A 22,612-nucleotide genomic window follows, 5' to 3' on the forward strand; every position below is an offset into this window, starting at 1 on the left:
TGTTGAAATCACCAATGATTGTGAACAACAACGATTTTGAACTAAAAAATATAGGTGGGTCTCAACATTTTCAAAATATCCAAATATACACGTATTTGACATTTTATTGTGAACAACTCTACTCTTACCATGCCATGGCCTGAGACTAGATCGTGAAGTGCATAATGTACTATCTAGCAAAGGAACTTCATGACCAATAAAATGTTCATATTTAAATATATGATTTTTATACATTTATTACCGTCTACTAACAGGTTTATAAATGAAACGTTAATTCACTCAGCCTGCAGCCTGACAAATTATTTGGGAGTAAGTATTAAAAGGATTACGGCGACTAAGTTATACGATTAAACTTTCAAGAAGGAAGCTGAAAATAAGATTTTTTATGAACTCGTTGTTTCACTCAGACAAGTTCATATGAACTATTCAACACGTCTTAAATCTACAAAGAAATCAAACACATAAATCTCCCTGATGTTGTGATAATACAACGTTGTCAATATAAATAGCAGCAGCAATACGTGAATGAAGTAGGCGACTGCGGCTAACCTTTCCTACTTTGTAACATTTACGTTTACATGCCTGATGTTCCACTACCGCCTGTAGCATAGCTGTTAGTAAAGCCCCATCACCAACAGGATAGTCCAGTCCCAATGATTCACCAGTGCTCCGGGCGCTAGGCCTGTCCGTCCAGCAACAGACCTAAGCTGAACTGCCAATTTGAAGCCGACATTCCTGCCGTTTCGAGGAATAACCATAGCTCCGGTACACCTGTTGAATCACTCGCCAGACACGAAATCTCCCAGCACTCAAATTAGTCTTCTGGAACGCGATTGGTTTCTTGCTTGTGTTTCCTGTGACAAACCACTTTACTCTATTCTTTGAACACAGTTTAAACTGGTCTTTGGCGACTTATCGTTTGTTATAAATATTTAATTGCTTCAAATTTGCTTTCTGTTTTAAATTACGGTTTTGGATATAGGCTAACATCCATAAAATAATGTTAACCAGCAACACAAGGCTAATGAGGGAAAAAGTCTACTAGCTATGAATGTCTTGTTAAAACTAGCAAAAAAGGTTGAAGAAGATAGAAAACAACGAAAAAAGGAAACACTGCACAACTATGGCCTATTATCTCGAAGAAATGAAAAAAGTAAGATAAGACTTACTCTAAGTAACGAAGAAAAGTGTAACGATTATGAAATATTACAGAAACTTACAGGGTAGTAATAAACGTTCAATATACAGAAATGTATACTTATACAACTCAGTAATTTAAAAAAATAAGAAAAGAAGACATTATAGTTGCTGAAGAATATAATGACTTTTATTAACTGTTTAAAACAAAGGAAAATATAAGCCAGGAACACGGAAATGAAATGAAACTATAATGGAAATAAATGTGAGGTTTGGAAAGTACAAAACGCTGAAGAAACTAGAATTATACTTAAACTTAATATATATAAGTAAAGTTTATAAGTAAACAACAACCAATCTTACCTTATAACTCACATTTATTACATTATTCTTATTCAGATTATTTTGTTGAAGAAGGTAAAATAATTATTTTAAAATGTTGAAAAATAAACTTCTATCAACAATCTCACAAAGTTTGTAAACATCTTTCGAAGGTAGGAACTTGAGATGTAGAAATAACAGATATGTATGTTCCCTTTTCGAGATTAGTTTTTAAAAGATGTTGTTTTGATAGTTTATGCATTTATTGATGTTGGATTGACATATTCCAGAATTCAATATTGTGCCGATAAACATGTGTGCATTAATGTCGATGTTTTTGCTTCATAATGTACAAATCCTAATATGGCAATTTTTATGTAATAATAACTAAACTTAATGAAGAGTATGCATATTTATATGAATAATGTCAGCATTCTCCTCACTGAATAAACGTCGTAATTGTTTGATCTTTGCTCTTTTATTAATATTCACCTACATGTGTGACATACTCATATTCAGTTATTCCCAAAATGCGCATAAATCGCTGAAGTAAGCTGTTGTTGTCCATGAAGCAGGCCAAGTCCGGGTTCCCAGTACCTGACGGTGAGTGAAGAAGACAACCGCTGTTTATCGTAATGATGGGTGGGAAGACAAGGTGAGCACAGCTGTTAACAATCAAGTTCGATTATCAGTTGAAAAGGAAGTCAGTCGTAAATGTAAATGAAAACTGTTCGGGGAAGTTTTGTCCCAGCCGGGCGCTCGTTACTCGGAAAAGGTAACAAGACCAGCCGTACTGGGCAGAGTTTCTACACAAGGTAATGGCCAATTATCTTAAGCTTTTCAATTTTTTAGTTTCCTCAAATAATGTAATATATCTTTTGTGTTGAAAATAAACTGAACACTGGGCATTGAGAATGTAAAATATTCCAGGAATCAATCATTCCACTGAGAGTTCTGGAATTTGTATTTATGTTCCTTGAGTGCTCTTTCGTTTGTGTGGTAAGTTTTCATTCCTTACACGAAGTACGCCCGAAATTTCAGTGAAATGGGTGTCGATTGTCTGTCTTAATAGCGAAATGATCAGGATACTCCGCGCAAGATGAGCCAGCAGCTCTTGGAACGAAGGAAAGATCATGTTGTGTTGATGTCCCAAGCTGAAACTTTGTGGGAAAACAATGCAGTGTAACATTTGTTTCTATTGTTATTTCCCCCGGGCTTCTGCCGCAGACTTTCACCAAAACAACAAGGGCACTGTTCTGTGAAATGGAGTCCTAGGCTAACCAAACACAAACACAAGGAGTGGTGTAACGTAGCCGTAGGTGCAGCGTGTAACAATGGTCGTGTAATTAATGTCCGAATTGAAAGTAGTGTCTAAATAAATATTAATCAATTTTCCAGCATTTGTTTTCATCGTCGCGGATCTTTTCGCTGTACAACATTCATTAGATTCTTCAGTTGTTACAAATGTTTATAGTTCACGCTTTAATACTCATATATTTATTCAAAAAGAGGATAAGGAAGTCATCAATGTCCCCTGCATTTTATCAATGATTAGCTGTTACGTTAGTGCCATGTTTATTTGAAACAGACTACTTTGGTGCAAACTCAATTACCAAACTACAATTTTAATACTTTTGATGTTACGTTAGTGCTAGTTAGTGCCATGTTTATTTGAAACAGACTTCTTTGGTGCAAACTCAATTACCAAACTACAATTAATACTTTTGATGTTACGTTAGTGCTAGTTAGTGCCATGTTTATTTGTAACATACTACTTTGTCGCAAACTCAATTACCAAACTACAATTAATACTTTGATGCATATTTTGTGGTTTAATACTATTTATTTACAATAAAATGGAAAGGCAGTCGCTGGATTGACCGACAGAAGTAACTACTTCTTATAAACGGATTGTGAAAATATTTCTTGAAAAAAAAAAAAATTATGGTTGCCTGTAAAGTCGGTTTTACGGGCGAAGATTTTACGTGACAACGTCTTTTTCTCGGTAGAATATTTATTGATATGAATATTATTAAATTGCACAATAGGAACAAGGAATTGAATGAAAATAAGAATTGCACAAATTTTAACTATAGAAATATATTTTGTTTACTAAAACATTGTACATAATTTGAAATTAATTAAAATTTGTTATTGTAAATGGTAAAGTTGAATAAAACATTTACTAAAATTGGAATTTGAAATTCTTGCTAAACACAGTTAAATTCTAACTCCGCGCGTGGTGATTGGTCGGTTTAGTTCGTTTGTTTGGTCGCACTGTTATGACAGGTTAGAGGTTATAATTTGTTATTTTAAATGTTTGACTAGCAATACGCGCTGTTTCTTCTCAATCGACTGAATTACGATTGATTGCAGAGTGATTTAAACTAATAATTTACTTAACACTATCAACATTTGTCAATAGTATGACATAACCTATAAACTCAGTTTCTCAACTTTTGTGTCAATCTAACAATTAATCAATCAATCATAGTTTACGATAATGAAATATCAGTGTACAATTATTTACCTTTATTGTTGTAGTTGTTGTAAATGACGAATCTAAGCACTCCACATTTTCACGAATAAACATAGTTATCTGCTTTATCCCGTGCGGCGGACCCACAGTTATCTGCTTTATCCCGTGCGGATCCCGTGCGGCGGACCCACTGGACGGGCATCGTAACGTTACCGGGCGTTACACTTTTTCATGAGTGACTCCGAGCCGCAACCTAATTTAAGACGTTGTCACGTCAAAAAAAACGTTTGCTGGTTATTAGATGGTTATTTTTTATATCTTAAAATAATATGAGACACTAAATTCTTTAACAAAAAAGTGTTATATTTTCTTTTAATTGTATACATACTTTTATAATAATATTTACATTTCATATATAACAATGATTACTTACTGACTTCTAAATATTAAAGTAATAAATATTTATACATTTTCACTGTTACCGTTTGTATTAGTTTGTACAATTTGATCAGCATCATTTTCACTACAATCTTGTATTTCTGAAGTAATTACCTCATTTTCATTGTCATTATATTTTAAAAATGAATTTATAGGTTTATGATAACTGAAAGAAGAAATACAAATTCTGGAATAAAATCTTGTAAACACAGCCTCTATTGTTGTTTTATATCTCGTTGTACTTATGCTTTTATTGTTTGATATTGTTTCGTTTAATTTATATTTTAAATTCAATTAATGGTTTTGACGTTTCAGTAAAGTTTGAATAAAGTAATTTATGTTTTAAGTAATTATAAGGTAAGGTACAATGTAATTGGGTAAAGGTTATAATTATAATTAACAGAAAGACTCATTTTCTTCCAAGATTAAATTACACTATGGCTTTTTTTTTAGCTAGAAAAGATATTGATCTTTTTATTTTTATTTATTTATTATTAATAATTTATTATTAATAAGTATAATTTTTTTTATTTTTAATACATTTTTAAATCCTGTCAGGACAGAACTAGTAGTGAAATGGAATATAAATTTATATTAATTGTGCTGAAATCAATTGAGGATCCTTTAAATACTGCTATTAAATGGTACAGTAAGTTAATCAAATTTACGTTGGATTCATTAATAAATACATTAGTATTTCGTAGATTTATTCAAACCAGTATATTTTAGTCTCTTTGCAAGGACTGTTTGGTGTTGGAAGTGTTGTAGTGTGTTACAGTCAACATAGCAACTAATAGTAAAGTATGAATTTATTTTGTAGATTTTGACTACTTTTAAATTGGAGCTTAAGTAACCAAACATAAGAAATCCCAAACCAAAGAAATGTTACAGAAGCAGGGATGGATCCAGACGATGCGATATTTCAATAACAATATGAGTAAACGAAGAGTAGGAAACATTGTAAAACACTAAATTAGAGAAGCGTTTTGGTATTTTCCCTATCATATATAATGTTATATGTTATTGTGGTTTATATTCCCCTCTTCAGCTCTCTTAACAGATTTTTCAGTAACGCCAACTTTTATTAGTTCAGTTGAGATTTTTATATAAGGATTTGTTTACGTTTTCTAACGTATCTATCTAGAGCTGTCCTTCTACTTTTAAAGCATGCGGAAAACAAACATTCGTGAATCGAAACGAATGATTTTTCTCCCCATGCGAACCTCTCATTAGCACGCCTAGATAGCCACTGAAAGGACATCCTGACATCAAAATGGCCGCGATAGTCCTGCACCTAGCGGCTACAGAGCGAACAAGCTTGCCGTTTTGTAGTGCGAAACGAAAGTTTTCCCCGTGCAAAACATACATCCATAGACCGCTAAAACAGTAGCCAATTCAATAAAATGTACAACAAATGGTTTAAGAATGTAGGTACTGTAAAAAAAGTTAAAATATAAATCTGTACACAGGCAATAGGTTTTAAACCGCTAAAAAATTATACATTTCAAGCTACATAATACGCTATTAAACTATAATACAAAATTAGCTAAATAATACGTTTTAAGATCTTCCCTGCGGCTATAGTGATGTACAGACTAGCACAACCGGTGTAGTAATAATATACGCCGGCCGCTGTCAATGTGTTAAAACTATGGTACACCTCTTGCTACAGAATACTATGTTAATCGACACCCCACCACCCAACGTGAGAATTTTAATAATAAATTAATTGATTACAAACAAATAGTTATTACCGTATCTCAGTGGTTCATAGCCCATGTTATACTGTCTCGTTTACTTCCGTATTTTCTTTTTTCCGCCAGTCACAACCTAGGAGGTATTGTAAAGAGTGTGCTATATAGGAGTGAGGGTACATTCTCTAGAAGTGGCACTGCAATGTATGTCCTAGTTGTTATCTTCTGTACTAAATAACACAGCCGGTGTTACCGTCACATCGCGTTAGTTCCACGTTATGTAGTACTGCGCTGTCAGTCACAACCTAAGAGGTATTGTATAGAGTGTGCAATATAGGAGTGAGGGTACATTTTCTAGAAGTGGCACTGCAATATCTGTCCTAGTTGTTATCTTCTGTACCTACTAAATAATACAGATGGTGTCACCGTCACATCGCGTTAGTTCCACGAAACGTTGTGGTGCGCTGCCAGTCACAATCTAGGTATTGTATAGAGTGTGCAATATAGGAGTGAGGGTACATTCTCTAGAAGTGGCACTGCCATATCTGTCCTAGTTCTTATCTTCTGTACTAAATAATACAGATGGTGTCACCGTCACATCGCGTTAGTTCCGCGAAACGTTGTGGTGCGCTGCCAGTCACAATCTAGGTATTGTATAGAGTGTGCAATATAGGAGTGAGGGTACATTCTCTAGAAGTGGCACTGCAATATCTGTCCTAGTTGTTATCTTCTGTACTAAATAATACAGATGGTGTCACCGTCACATCGCGTTAGTTCCGCGAAACGTTGTGGTGCGCTGCCAGTCCTAGGACTGGCTGTCTATATTTTATCTATATCAGTGCCCGATGTGTGTTGTGAATCTTATGGCTCTCTGATAACAGTTCAAGTACACAACGCTCGGTAATAATACCTTATCTGCGATGTGAATAAAGAGCATCCTGTTAAAATAGAGTGTTTTAATGAATTTCGTAAGTTCTGGAGAGCTTTGTATTTTTGGGACAGTGCCTTTGAACAATCCACCACGATAATATTTTCTTTACTAGCTGTACGTCCTATGGCTTCGTATATCATATTCAAACTCGAGATGATGGCCTATTTATTAAAAGGAGCTTGTACGATTTGTATGATGGTGCTTTATATTATTTTTAAACGTACTGCATACATAAAAGACAAGTTTAGAGAATTTATGATTGACTCTCGTATCAGGTTTTGGGCGTGTAGTAGAATTTCTCATGAATGGCATTGCCGACGCCACGACTGAGTTCGCCTTATTGCCTCGAAACATACATCTGTAAAAATGTGTTTACTTCCAACCCTTGTCATCTAGTTTTGGTATAATATATTTCCAGTGCCATAGTAGAGTTTGCCTTTTTGTGGCGTTGTATAAAATATGCTCATACAAAGGAATGAGAAGCGTTCAGAAGCGCCTGCTTCCGGTCGTTTAAATTTGCTTCAGGCCCAATGTGTTTACAGTGTCATATCTGACTTTGCCTATTAAAGAAAATATATAAATATGTAGGTCACAAATAACTACTTCGGTCCGCCACAGTAAAATGTCATCTCTCAATGTCAAGGAAGCCAATTACTCAACTAGTTTCGAGTACTCTGATGTTTTTTTTTACATTTGTTACTGATGAAATCTGGAATAAAACTGAAGTTAGTAACTTTGGCTTTGCTATCTGCATTACATCGCTGATAAACCACAATATTTTCTCAACTTAAAACGTAAACAAATGTTTCAGCCTCTTAGGCGAACTAACTTCTGCCGCAAGTGTCAACAGGTGTATGTATAGTGACAGTTCAATTTGAACCGTGAAACAAATATTTAAATTATTTTTGCAAATTTTAAAATGTTCCGGGAAACTTTGTCAATCTTTATTTTTATATAAACCTTCCTCGGACTTCAACGAATGTTAAAAAAGAATTAGCGAAATCGGTTTGGCAATTCTCGAAATTAGCGCTTAGCAACACATTTAGCGATTTATTTTTATTTACAATATTATGAATGTCTTGGAGGGGAATAGAACCCCCCACCCCCAAGGCCTTAAAATGCATGTGTAACAGCAATCCAACTTGTTTGAAATAAATTATTTAAATACTTAATTTTAAATTAGTCCTAAATAATTTGTGATGAATTTAGACTTATTCCATACCTATTGTATAGTGTGCTCTTCAATCATATTCACACCCCCCCCCCTCCCAGTGAAGCCCTAATCATACTCTGTATTGTAAAATGAGTATGGGAATAAATAGTGGTTTATGTACATTTATTTATACAAAAACGTTTTAACGTTTTTGTGATTATTCTGCCCAGCAGGCAAAAGAATTGTGTGCACTAAAAATATGTTTTACTAAATTATCTGAGTCATCGCTGTGATAGTTTAGTTTCTCAAGTTAAAGAACGAACGGGCACTGCAGGCGACAGAAGACGGGGTTTAATTATCATGAGCTGGAGCATGAAATGAGAATGGAACGTCAACAATAGAATAGGGAGGGGGTGGGGCGCAATCGCTGTCACTGCCGTGTAGATCACCAGACGAATCACAATGAGAAAAGTTTCCGGTCTGTCTCCGCTACATCCGAGTATTACCTTCCTGTCTGTCGTTCGCTGTCTTGGCAGATCATTTTCGGGGAGTAAGAAGTTAGATTAACTGTATGAGCGACTGGGTTATTATGTTACTTGGAAGCGGTAAAAAAATTCCACATTTTCTCGAGACATTTTATAGATTCAAGTTGAGTGACTGCATTTTAAATAATTCTTGTTAATAAATAACATAATATGAATAAACTTTTAACACTTTTAAACTTTTATTTTCTTATACGATGTACATTTCGGAATCATTGATTCCATCTTCAGGTACAAAATAAGGTTAAGTTAATTGTAAAATAAATAATTAAAATCAATTTGTCATGTGTTTTTTTACCTTATTTTGTACCTGAAGATGGAATCAATGATTCCGAAATGTACATCGTATAAGAAAATAAAAGTTTAAAGGTGTTAAAAGTTTATTCATATTATGTTATTTATTATAAAACACTTTTCGAGGCTACATCTCTAACATAAAATTCTTGTTATATGTCTTTGAATCGTAATTGGATTTATTCCAAGAAAACATTGAACTTCTAACAGTGTATAAACTTTGAGCTTCTATATTGATTCTTATGTGGCCGGAGTCTTATTCCGGACGATAACATACTTATATTATTGTATATTACACAACATAGGATAGTAACATGTCGTGTTCCCAAATGTCCCATGCGTTTGTATAGTACAGTGTGTATACGTATGTGGTACACACTGATGGAGATTGATTTCCCGGTTGAATCTGACGCAATGTTCCTGGAATTGCAATAAAGTTCGCTCGTCCACCACTGGTTTAATAATCTCATTAGTCGGAATCTCCAGTAAATGGAGTCTGTTTGGTAGACAGAGTGGGTGGGGGAGGGAGGGTCGTTGCAGCAGTGCAACGTGTACTTGAACTGACATATTTATATTTTAATATGAAACTTAATGTGAAATATTCGAGCAGTCGGTGCTACTTACTGTACAATATTCCAACTGCTCAAGACATTAAATTGTGGCCTACAAGTTTACAATTTGTCATTTAATTGATTAAATCTTGTCGCTACTTCTAGTTTTAATTCGCATATATCTACTTCAATTTTAGGGGAAAGGCTGCATTCAAACATTTTTAGACACACAAAGTTAATTTTAATTGGGGAAAAGGTAAAGATATATCAAGAGAGAAACGAAATTATTCTGAAGAACAGGTAAAACATTAAATGTGTACTCATAGATTCTTTAATTTACCAAATATGAGCGATATTTACGTACAAAATATAATACTAATCCTGCTTATGAGCATGGAAGTGAGAAAATACAGACACAATTTCATACTGTACGACCTCGATAAGAGTATCTAATACTCGTACAAGGCCCAGTCACCGAGGTATATCCAATACTCGGTGATGAAGAAACAATACAATACAATGTATTGTACCTCGTAGTCTATACATGTGATGTCATGTATAGACTACGAGGTACAGCAGGCGGTGTTATTGTCGAGATGTATAGACTACAAGGTACAGCAGGCGGTGTTATTGTCGAGATGTATAGACTACGAGGTACATCAGGTGGTGTTATTGTCGAGATGTATAGACTACAAGGTACAGCAGGCGGTGTTATTGTCGAGATGTATAGACTACAAGGTACAGCAGGCGGTGTTATTGTCGAGATGTATAGACTACGAGGTACATCAGGTGGTGTTATTGTCGAGATGTATAGACTAGACTACGAGGTACAGCAGGCGGTGTTATTGTCGAGATGTATAGACTACGAGGTACATCAGGCGGTGTGTTATTGTCGAGATGTATAGACTACAAGGTACAGCAGGCGGTGTTATTGTCGAGATGTATAGACTACGAGGTACATCAGGTGGTGTTATTGTCGAGATGTATAGACTACGAGGTACATCAGGTGGTGTTATTGTCGAGATGTATAGACTACAAGGTACAGCAGGCGGTGTTATTGTCGAGATGTATAGACTACGAGGTACATCAGGTGGTGTTATTGTCGAGATGTATAGACTACGAGGTACAGCAGGCGGTGTTATTGTCGAGATGTGTAGACTACGAGGTACAGCAGGAGGTGTTATTGTCGAGATGTATCGACTACGAGGTACAGCAGGCGGTGTTATTGCAGAGATGTATAGACTACGAGGTACAGCAGGCGGTGTTATTGTCGAGATGTGTAGACTACGAGGTACAGCAGGAGGTGTTATTGTCGAGATGTATAGACTACGAGGTACAGCAGGCGGTGTTATTGCAGAGATGTATAGACTACGAGGTACAGCAGGAGGTGTTATTGTCGAGATGTATAGACTACGAGGTACAGCAGGAGGTGTTATTGTCGAGATGTATAGACTACGAGGTACAGCAGGCGGTGTTATTGCCGAGATGTATAGACTACGAGGTACAGCAGGAGGTGTTATTGTCAAGATGTATAGACTACGAGGTACAGCAGGAGGTGTTATTGTCGAGATGTATAGACTACGAGGTACAGCAGGTGGTGTTATTGTCAAGATGTATAGACTACGAGGTACAGCAGGAGGTGTTATTGTCGAGATGTATAGACTACGAGGTACAGCAGGAGGTGTTATTGTCAAGATGTATAGACTACGAGGAACAGCAGGCGGTGTTATTGTCGAGATGTATAGACTACGAGGTACAGCAGGCGGTGTTATTGTCGAGATGTATAGACTACGAGGTACAGCATGCGGTGTTATTGTCGAGATGTATAGACTACGAGGTACAGCAGGTGGTGTTATTGTCGAGAAGGCAGACAGTTGCAGAAGTCTACACCACGTGTGGACAAATTGGCAGGTTCTCGGAACGTGCAAGTAGAACGGAACAGGTGCACTACAGCCTGCTAGCAGCAGCATGGACGCCGAGTGCTGATCAAGCGGTCTCAGCAGCCAAGTGTCAGCACCAATGACGCCGTTACTGCTGGTCCCAGAGCGGGAAGTTATATCATTCATGTCGGTATTTGCATGATGAAGCGTAGATAAGCAACTCTGCATTCACGTACTGTACATTGCTGTACTGTTGTAACCCGCTACACATACATTTGCTGCAAAATTATGCAATGACGTCGGTCATCTTTCTAATGTTAAGTATGCAATAACTTGTTAATTCACTGCATATTTGTACATTTTAAATTAAATTGTAGCCTACATATAATTCGTACTATACGCGCATATTGGCAGATCTAATATGTGTATGTTACTGAATTAAGTTAAAACCATGAATGTTTTTTTTTACTGTATATTTTTTGTTAGTGAAATTTGAAAATGTTTGATGGTTCTCTCAGGCTGCAGAAAAATGACTACCTACTAAAGAAGTATGACAACAGCAAAATTATGTCACTACAAAAGTTAGGCATTTTAAATTTCAGCTCAGGATATAATATACCTGTTCACGTCGAGGACAATTTCCGAGTCGTGTTCACTTTTGAGTGTCGTAAAACAAAGGGAGGTTGAAATGAATGAACTGGTTCTTCTTGGGACACGTTCAAATTTAAATTAAAGCAACGAGTACTATGTCAAGCTTTGAATGTTTGCCTGTAAATGCCTCGGAAAATTGGGTTCAAGGATTACCTTGTTTGATTATAATTATGTACTTCACTTTATCTTAAGTGTGAAGTTCCTCAATTATTTCGAATGTTTGTTATTTCAGATTGGTTATCAACATTCATAAGGCCTATGCTGGATTATAAACTTAACGCTTGTTTATTCGTTATTTTCATATTTATCCAGTTTACTTTGTAAACACGTTGAAGGTAACTTCTTTTAAGAATACGTTATAATAGTGTATTCATGGTTTTTAATACACATTTTACTCCTCATATGATCTTCCCAATTTTATAAATATTGTACACAATAAAGAACATGACATATTCAGTAATGCAATATCTTTAATGAGCGTAAGAGCGTAGTGTGTATGCATCTAAAAAAGATCATAATTATGAAAAACACGTCAACATTTCAGGATGTCAACACAGGAGAATATAACATTTGCATGGGAAGGTAACAAAGAAGTGAGAATATTGAGGAAACAGGAAACCTGGAGAGACATGTAACATAAGGCTTCTCAGGATCCAGACGGCCACCTGAGGATACGGCCAGGGCCCAGTCGCTGATGTTGACAATGATATGCTGACGCTGACGTAACCATGAGTCACTGCGCTGCCCCAGCCTCGGGCATTCTGCTGCCGTTACAGTCTACAATCATAATCTCCATACAACCTGGAGAAACACGTGTTAACATAAGCTTTGTCAGGATCTAGACGGCCACCTGAGGATACGGCCAGGGCCCAGTCGCTGATGTTGACAGTGATATGCTGACGCTGACGTAACCATGAGTCACTGCGCTGCCCCAGCCTCGGGCTCTGCTGCCGTTACAGTCTACAATCACACTCTCCATGCAACCTGGAGAGACATGTAACATAAGGCTTGTCAGGATCCAGATGGTCACCTGAGGATACGGCCGGGGGCCCAGTCGCTGATTTTGACAATGATATGCTGACGCTGACGTAACCATGAGTCACTGCGCTGCCCCAGCCTCGGGCTCTGCTGCCGTTACAGTCTACAATCACACTCTCCATGCAACCTGGAGAGACATGTAACATAAGGCTTGTCAGGATCCAGATGGTCACCTGAGGATACGGCCGGGGGCCTAGTCGCTGATTTTGACAATGATATGCTGACACTGACGTAACCATGAGTCACTGCGCTGCCCCAGCCTCGGGCTCTGCTGCCGTTACAGTCTACAATCACACTCTCCATGCAACCTGGAGAGACATGTAACATAAGGCTTGTCAGGATCCAGATGGCCACCTGAGGATACGACCGGGGGCCCAGTCGCTGATTTTGACAATGATATGCTGACACTGACGTAACCATGAGTCACTGCGCTGCCCCAGCCTCGGGCTCTGCTGCCGTTACAGTCTACAATCATACTCTCCATGCAACCTGGAGAGACATGTAACATAAGGCTTGTCAGGATCCAGATGGCCACCTGAGGATACGGCCGGGGAGAACACTTATATCAAAGGACTGTTTTTTATTCTAAACAGAGTCATGCCTTGTAATATACTATCATAATTTTATAAATGAACTGGTCCTAACCTTTTACTAGACCTATCAGCTAAACGCAATCATAGCTATGGGACAGTGGAAGAATATGCACACCCCAGCACACTTGTGCCTGTAACATGAAGTAGATGCCAACTAGTCATTTCTCTAGTTATTATCATTTTTCATTATGACAAATAATACTACCTTCATATATTGCAATAGATAAATTTCTAAGTTGTGCAGACATTATATTTTGCAAATTAGAATGTTTGTTTAGCAGCAGTGTTTTTCATGCCAGATTACTGTTTGCTTGTATAACTGAAAGAAATATAATGCCAACAGCTCGCTTATTTCCTTTCTTAAAACAAGCTACAAACTCAATAAGATCACCAATGTTGTAATTTATATTATTTGGTAATTTTACAAGTGTATAATAGAAGGAAAAATAAAATAACTTTTATTTGCATGTATGAAAACAATTTTATACTTTGTACTCTAAAGTGACATGTGTACATAATGCACATAAATACCCTACACACATGATTGTGCAGTCATACACAGTAATAAGCTGTTGCTGATATCTAGTTCTCCCACACAGCTCTACTATGCTGGACAAATGCATCCAACTCATTAACTGAGAATGTATTTAGAATTAAAGAAGTTTAGTAGTTAACGTTTATGCTTTTAAATTTTCTTGAGTCATAGTTTAGTTAAATTATTCTGACTGTATTGTTTGACATGGGTCGTTTCTATTTAATTTATCAGGTGTACAAAAAGTCCCATACACAACCTTAAGTTTTTCTAATTATTGAATGTGTTTAAATTGAAATTTATATTTTTGTTTAGTTTTTTTGGAATATTCTAAAAATCATCCAAATTCAATAGTTTTTTTGTATGTATTCAAAAGTTAGAAGAATGTTATTAACTGGTAGGTAAGTTTTTGAATATCTGGTGTATATTGTCAAAGTTATATTTTATTTAAAAATGGTATTGTTGTTTCGTTTTCAGTTCTCTTAAAAGGTACATATAATAATACATTACATAGTGATACACCTAATTTGGATGAATTTTACAACATAAATGATATTGCAGGTTCAAGGATGGCAAGGCATACCCTTGGCCAGGTGATGTGTCTAGCTTCATACTGTATCCTGACTCTGCCAACCAGACCATCTACAGTCAGGCTCTGGGGTCAGTGGATGCTGGAAACTACACATGTACAGTAGCTAATGACTCACGGCAGGTCTCTCACATTGCCTCTCTCACCGTCTTCGGTAAGTCCTGTGTGTATTCATATAATATACAGTACAGTCTGGTATCCTGACTCTTCAGATCTGGTTGGACTTGTCACCATTTTCCTTTTCTAATCCTGGTTCTAGCTGGATGAGTGACACTTTCTCTGTTCCATATAATCACTGGGGTCCTCTGGGATTAGGTTAAGATGTTGAGTAATTTTTTTCTCCTTCAACAGTCTGTCCTTAAACAGTAAGATGTTGAGTCACCATGGGACCAGATAATGTTCGTGTAGATCTGTCCATTGCTGAGTTACAGTGTTTGTGGTAGCAGTGATTGGCCCATAGGATTTAGACGAAAAAGAAAAGGTCCTCAAAGGGAGCAGTCGATTATTTCCCAGTCCTACCCTCATATCATAAAGAACATAACCACCTGATAGTGGCAATTATGTTATATTATTTACAGCGTTTGAGATATGGTTGCTTGGTTGGAAAAAAATCTCAGAAAAATTATTATTGAATGTTTAACTCAAGTGAGGTAATGTCATTATTTTTAAAGCCACTGGGCAAAAATATTAAACTATTTAAAATAGTATTACCAAATTGCTCTGATGGAACATCTGAACTGTATATTTCATTACTTTTTTAAGTGTATAGAAAAATAAATATTAAGTTTATAGTAAGCAGGAAAGCTTAGCATTTTATTTTTGAGATGGAATTATAACTAAAATAGTTTTTAAACATGATTTTATTTAATATAATATTGTACAGTAGTAGAAATGCACATATGATATAAAACCATGTCATTTAAAAAATCCTATTATTTTATATATATATATATATATATATATATATATATATATATATATATACATACATACACATAATGTATACAGATTTAATTGTTTTTATTGTGTCTGTAATGGAGTTTTTCTTTCATCAATTGTTTTACTGCACCAATTATTTAAAATGTTTTTTCCATTGAAAAAGAGAGGCAGATTGCCTTTTATGCCTTATTCTGCTCATCCTCCTAGCTACAGGTCTGTAATATCAAACAAAATAGGGGGCGAAATCAATACAGTGCAAGATTGATGGTGCTGATAAAAAGTGCTACAGTCACACACAGGAGTTTGACCTGCATATCTCTTAACTCAGATTGAAAGTCCTGACAATTGTATAGATTCTTTTAGGAATTTAAGGGTTTATTGATCTTTAGAAAGGGTCATCAGAGTTAGTGGGAAACTGTGGAACCTCTTATTTAATATGGGCTTTGAATCACTTAGCAATGGATTTCATTTTCTTGGATGAGTGTTTATGAGTTGTATCCAATTTTTTTTCTAGACTGTTTTAGTCAACCCAGATACACTCTACTGTCCTAAATTTATCAAACATCTTAGTTTACTACTATCTCCTAAATCTTTTGTAAAAATCAAAATTTAATTTTAAATTTCATCAAACTTTTAGTACAAAATGGTCCAAAATAATTGTATGATATTATAAACTACTATTGCACTCTAAGCTGTCCATTATTAATACATCAGTAGATGTCTCACTTTGTATTGTTCTAGATATGATATTATAAACTACTATTGCACTCTAAGCTGTCCATTACACATCATTAGATGTCTCACTTTGTATTGTTCTAGATATGGTATTATAAACTACTATTGCACTCTAAGCTGTCCATTATACATCAGTAGATGTCTCACTTTGTATTGTTCTAGATATGATATTATAAACTACTATTGCACTCTAAGCTGTCCATTATACATCAGTAGATGTCTCACTTTGTATTGTTCTAGATATGATATTATAAACTACTATTGCACTCTAAGCTGTCCATTACACATCATTAGATGTCTCACTTTGTATTGTTCTAGATATGATATTATAAACTACTATTGCACTCTAAGCTGTCCATTATACATCAGTAGATGTTTCACTTTGTATTGTTCTAGATATGATATTATAAACTACTATTGCACTCTAAGCTGTCCATTACACATCAGTAGATGTTTCACTTTGTATTGTTCTAGATATGATATTATAAACTACTATTGCACTCTAGTCTGCCAATTACACATCATTAGATGTCTCACTTTGTATTGTTCTAGATATGAGGAAGAACTACATGGATGTGCCATTACCAACTTACAAGCTACCCGCAGAACACTTTGTGCGGCTTGGGCAACCCGCCAGAATGTATTGTGAGGCTTTTGTAGGTTAGTTAATTTTCACAATTATACTACATCATAAAGAATTATGTTTACAAATAATATACAGTGTATCCGTAAAATAAAAGTTACTTTTACTATTTTAAATTTTGTTAGCCATCATGGATTGAAGTTTAATATTTCAAATACTGTTAGGGTTGAATGGTTGAATGGCATATCGTTTTAATTTGATTTTTCATTCAGAGTTTGTTGGTGAAAACCATTGTATATTACCTCACTCTATTAAAAAGTTTTAAAAATAAATAAAACTTTTGTATTTATAATATATTTTATTATCCAGAGTTGAGATAATACACCAGTTCTGAAATATGAAACTTGCCTATCAAGTACCTAACTGAAATAGGTGAATCTAAAGTTGTTTATTTTGAGACTCATGGTGGTAAAAACTGGCAATGAATTAAATTATTCACTACAATTTTTTGTTTACTAATAGTCTCTGTTAACAGGAACAAATTCATCACTTTCTTCAAATATCACAAATACAATTTTTTACATTGGGGGAAAAATTACTAATTTCAACAGTTTTTTTTATTAAAAAATTTGCTTTACAGTTCAATCACAATCATATGATTATTATTAGAAAACTCCACAGATTTGCCAAAAATTATATTAAATATTTAGGGTGAATAAATGAAGAAACAGTGTTTTCTATAAGAAACTGCATTGTAAGGTTTTATTAGACAGCAAAATCTCAAGTTCCATTGGACTGGTTTAAATTACTGATGCATCTTTATCTGAAGATTTTTAAAAATTGTACATATGACGTATAAAAGATTTTTGGTGAAACTTTTTTTAATATGGTTATTTAATACAGATTTTTGTCTAGATGATGTTGACTAGAGATCATGTCTCATGGTCTGGGTCATAAGTGATGTCGCTCATAATTGGCTAATGGCATGAACCCAAAGTTAATCCATAAAAGCTCTGGCTAAATTTAGCATAGGTAAACAAAACGAACAAGAAAAGTATACACAATTTTTTGTCTTATAGTGATTGAAGATGGTTCCCTAGTTTGGTCATTTATAAATGTAAGAAAATTGGTCAGAATACAAGAAAAAACCTAAGAACGATATTCAGACCAATTTTGATCATAATTGACAGAAATTATTGCATGAGACCTCAGTAAATGAAAATGTGATTGCAACGAATGGTGAACTGGCAAATTGTTCCCTGTAATCCACATGAGGAAGAAATGGTAGGTTGCTTAAATTAATACTCAGGAGTAGAGCTTAAACAGGGTTGGGGTTCAAAATGAATTTCTTCTGATATATCCTACGAGTAATCAAAGATGTTCACTACGAGTTACTAGTGGGTGCTTCAAGATCCCTAAAAGTGACTGATTTTGTGGTTTATTCTATTTGTTTGCTAGAGCATAGATGTAATATATACTTAAGTGGAGAGTGCAGACAATGGATGGGAGTAGAACTTAAACAGAGACAAATATTTTCAAATACATTCCTTTATACATTGAAATTATCCAGTTGTCACTTAATCTTATACATCCTATATTAGGAAGTCCAGATCAAGGTAATTGTGAAAGTCTATGATTCTTGCCAGTTGTATTATCTTTTTCTTGCATGATCAGTTGAACATAGCCCATTTTCAGGAGGTTTTATAGAGATTGTCCTGAAAATATTTAACCACAATGGGCTCAATACTTGTATAAAGATACTGCTTTATATATTCATTACACAAAATTATTTTTATACTACGGTACCATTGTTGAAGTGGTATTATTTTTATTATTCTCTAATGGCACATTTATTCTTATTACCAGGAATTAGAGACATATACAAGCTGTTCACAAAAGTGTACAACTTCTTTGGGTGATAGTACTCATCACTTCAAACAAAAAATGTCATTTAAACATAGGTCGAGAAATGTCTCGTTTAGCCGCCATTTTGTTTTTTTTTCTTATAAAACAATTATTATCTATTGAACTAGTTAAAGTTAAAGAAACCAAATTTGGCACTTAGGTTTGAATAGATAAGAGAAAAATTGTGTTATTTCATTTCATAATAACAAAATGGCATCTGTTGAATATTTTTAATGTCAAACAACCAAAGGAAACCATTACAGTTATAAAAAATGTACCTGATACCAACTATTTGAAGCTTTTCATTAAAAATTTTTCAACGAAATTCCATAAGTGACCACTTTAAAGGTACGCTTGAGGCCGGGAGCAGTAAACATGCTGTCTTTTGATAGGCATCAGCCTATTTTTATAACAATTCCAGTGATATTTTTTCAACAAAATGCGTCAAGCATAAGGGAGCACAACCACTTAAAGATACGCTTGCACAAGCCGTGAGCAACAAACAACTGATATCCCTCCACTGTGACATTTTTGGCACTCCCGGCTTGTGCAAACGTATCTTTAAAGTGTTCGTGCTCACTTATGAGTTGACCAGTCATTTAAACAAGTATCGTTGGAATTTTAGTAAAACTTTTAACATAGATAGGATCTAGTACAGTTTTTATAACTATACTGGTTTTTTTTTGTTATTTGACTTGATCAATTTCAACAAACACAATTTTGTTAATATTAAAAGAAATACTACAATTTTTTAAATTTTCCTCTTATCTATTCAAACCTACATGTAAAATTTGGTTTCTTTAGCTTAAATAATTTAAAAAAATAATAACTTTTTTATTAAAAAAATACAAAATGACTGTTACAAAATAAACGAGACATTTCTCTTCCTATATTTATATGACGTTTTTGGAAATGATGAATACTATCACCCATAGAAGTTTGTGACACCCCTTTGTGAACACCCTGCAATAAAAAATAACAAAAGCAAACAGTTATTACTTCAATTATGTATTTAAAAGTTACAATTAATATGTGAGGTAACAGGATTTTTTTCCGCTTGCCATCCTTTTACAAGAAATCAGTACCATTACGTTTCAAAATCTGCAATTTAATCGATTGTCTCTTCTAATAATGTGTTACACTAAATTTAGTTTAAAATAAACAAATCATATCAAAGCGTTGTGATACACAGGGATTCACGAAAAAATTGTATGTGTATGCACACTGCCTCTAAGAATTTTGGACAAAGAACAATTGATCCACTGACTTCATAAGATAAGACCTTCTTTTACAGTTGTACAGTTGTTTTTGAAGTATATCTTACTTATATCATCATAATCTACTCTTAGTTATTTTCCAACAACTTTGGATCATGTACACTTGCATAATTTATCCATGGCACCATGTTAGACTGGTACAATTCACGCTACTATGCACAATAAAACTGAAACCACTATATCTTGTGTTTGACTTTTAAATCCTCTTATACAAATTTTAACTTAGTGATTCGTGAAGCCTAATGCCAAGTTTTAACACATAATTAATAGAACAACTATGCTACTATTTTTGCTGTGATTTTTTGTGCTAGTGTAAACTAGTTAACCAATGTTAATAAATGAAACATCTAGTACTTAAGAGGATTCTCTAGAAATCATGTAATACAATACCACATTCCTCTACTCACATCATTAAGTTAGTTTAATGTTCAGGACAATTTTGCCAACAATATACAGGTAATAGAATTGAAAACACAAGAATTTTGTTGAAAGCAATGTTAAAATATTTTATAGTTACGTATTTGGTAATTTATAGGCAAAATAGATCTGCCAGATGCTACCAATGAAGTGTGGTGGGAGAGGCCAGGGATGAACATGTCAACACCCCAAGCTAGACGGTACATCCAACACCGTATTTCCAGGTAACTTCATCATTCTATCTCTTACAGAAATTTATTTAACATGTTAAAAGTCATATGGAACATATTAAATAAAAATGGGACTCTTGAACCGAAAAATAGTATATCTCTGATTATACTGCACTGTACTGTATGTCTTTGATTATTCTCAAACATAATATGGTGTTTTATATGTTTATAGAGAGGAGGAACAAGTAGTTGGGGCGTACTTGTTCATTGAAAAGGTGAATCTAGCTGATTTTGGAAGTTATGTCTGTAGTATTAGCAACACAGAGGATCAAGTTGTGCGGTTAACTACAGAGTTGAAAGAAGAAGGTGAGTTATTGTTAAAACTGAATCTCCAAACTTGGTCAAATGAAATTTTGAAACACCTTAGTTTTTGTTGTAATTTTTTCACAATCACATTACCATACACATAACTAAGATCTAGGTTAATATAAACAAACATTCTAGTAACAAACACTCAAAAGTAAAAACTCATAATGAGGGGAATGAAGGAATATATGATGGGTTTCAAATACAATAGAGTATACAATAGATTTATATATAGAGAATACCTGTACATACATACAAAGTAACCATTGCTTCACTAACTGCTCCAAGAACTGACATTAGAACAGTAGTTCAGCACAAGCTGTAAATAACAACCAGACACCCACAGCAACAATATTTTAGTGCCCTTGTAGGTTTGTTTTATAAATCTTTCTTCAATGCCTTCTCTCTTACTCAGATTTATTAATAGAACCTTGTTAATGTAGTAGAGAAAATTTTTAATTACTTTATCTAAAAGGGTGCATTTATCTAAGTGTCCTATAATAGAGTATACAAGCCAAAATGTGATAGATTTAAAATTGCTACTAGCAACCACCCCTCCTTGTCATGGGACAACTTTGCATTTTAATTTGATGAAGGCCTGCAAATAAAATATTAATATATTTAAAATTGAGACATTTATCATGTAAACAAGAAAGTTTAATAACTGATGATGGTTTCACACCCAGGTGATCATAAGATACAAAAGACTTTTTCGGAAGTTACCAAATAGATCCTAGTACCGAACGCAAGAGGTAGGATGTTCTTTAAAATTTATCTAGAAGTATTCATTGCACTCCTTGGAAGCTCTTGTTAAACTAAGTGTGATAAATTGTACACATGTTTGGTTATTATGTAATTGAACTTATTTTTAGTTGTATAAATATAATCCGTGTATTCATAAATTAAGCTTCATTTATATGCAAGCAAACAACACCAAACATTAAGTAATATGTTGTGATATTGAATGACTTGATAACTTAAGTGTAACGTCTAACATTGTTAAAGATGTTGTAGTTAATCCAGATAAACTTGTATTATAATCTTGCCCTACTTGTGTTTCTAATGTAGACTGGGAGATGGGCTTGCCCTCCAACAAGATTCCCTGGCTCAAACTGCAGTTCATTGTCATTACAATACTGCTGGCTGCTACTCTTGTTATAGTCTACAATCGCTACGCTCTCTCTGCTCTCCTTTATGTGAAACTCAAATTTTGTAAAAGACCAGTCGATGGTAAGTTGTAAAATTTATTGATATAATTAAATAAGATATCATTGTTTTTCACTAAAATAATTATTTGAAATATTTTTATCAGTATTTTTAAGTTCAGAGTTTCCGAAATGGAGCTCCTATTACATTATCATCATAAACACATTTAGTTTTAAAGCATTATGTTGAAG

The 22,612-nt window shown here is 34.6% G+C and overlaps 1 protein-coding gene across 1 annotated transcript in view; it reads left to right on the top strand.

Annotated features, from left to right (window-relative positions):
* Window positions 1–22,612, top strand: part of LOC124359622 (X-linked interleukin-1 receptor accessory protein-like 2) — a 72,447-nt gene that overhangs the window by 39,367 nt on the left and 10,468 nt on the right. The window contains exons 2-6 of the mRNA XM_046812524.1: window positions 14,796–14,977; window positions 17,050–17,157; window positions 20,798–20,903; window positions 21,082–21,215; window positions 22,284–22,445. Of these exons, the coding sequence (XP_046668480.1) occupies window positions 14,796–14,977; window positions 17,050–17,157; window positions 20,798–20,903; window positions 21,082–21,215; window positions 22,284–22,445 (692 nt within the window). The remainder of the gene's footprint in view (window positions 1–14,795; window positions 14,978–17,049; window positions 17,158–20,797; window positions 20,904–21,081; window positions 21,216–22,283; window positions 22,446–22,612) is intronic.

This window comes from Homalodisca vitripennis, chromosome 4 (genome assembly GCF_021130785.1).
Source record: "Homalodisca vitripennis isolate AUS2020 chromosome 4, UT_GWSS_2.1, whole genome shotgun sequence".
Classification (NCBI taxonomy): Eukaryota; Metazoa; Arthropoda; class Insecta; order Hemiptera; family Cicadellidae; genus Homalodisca; species Homalodisca vitripennis.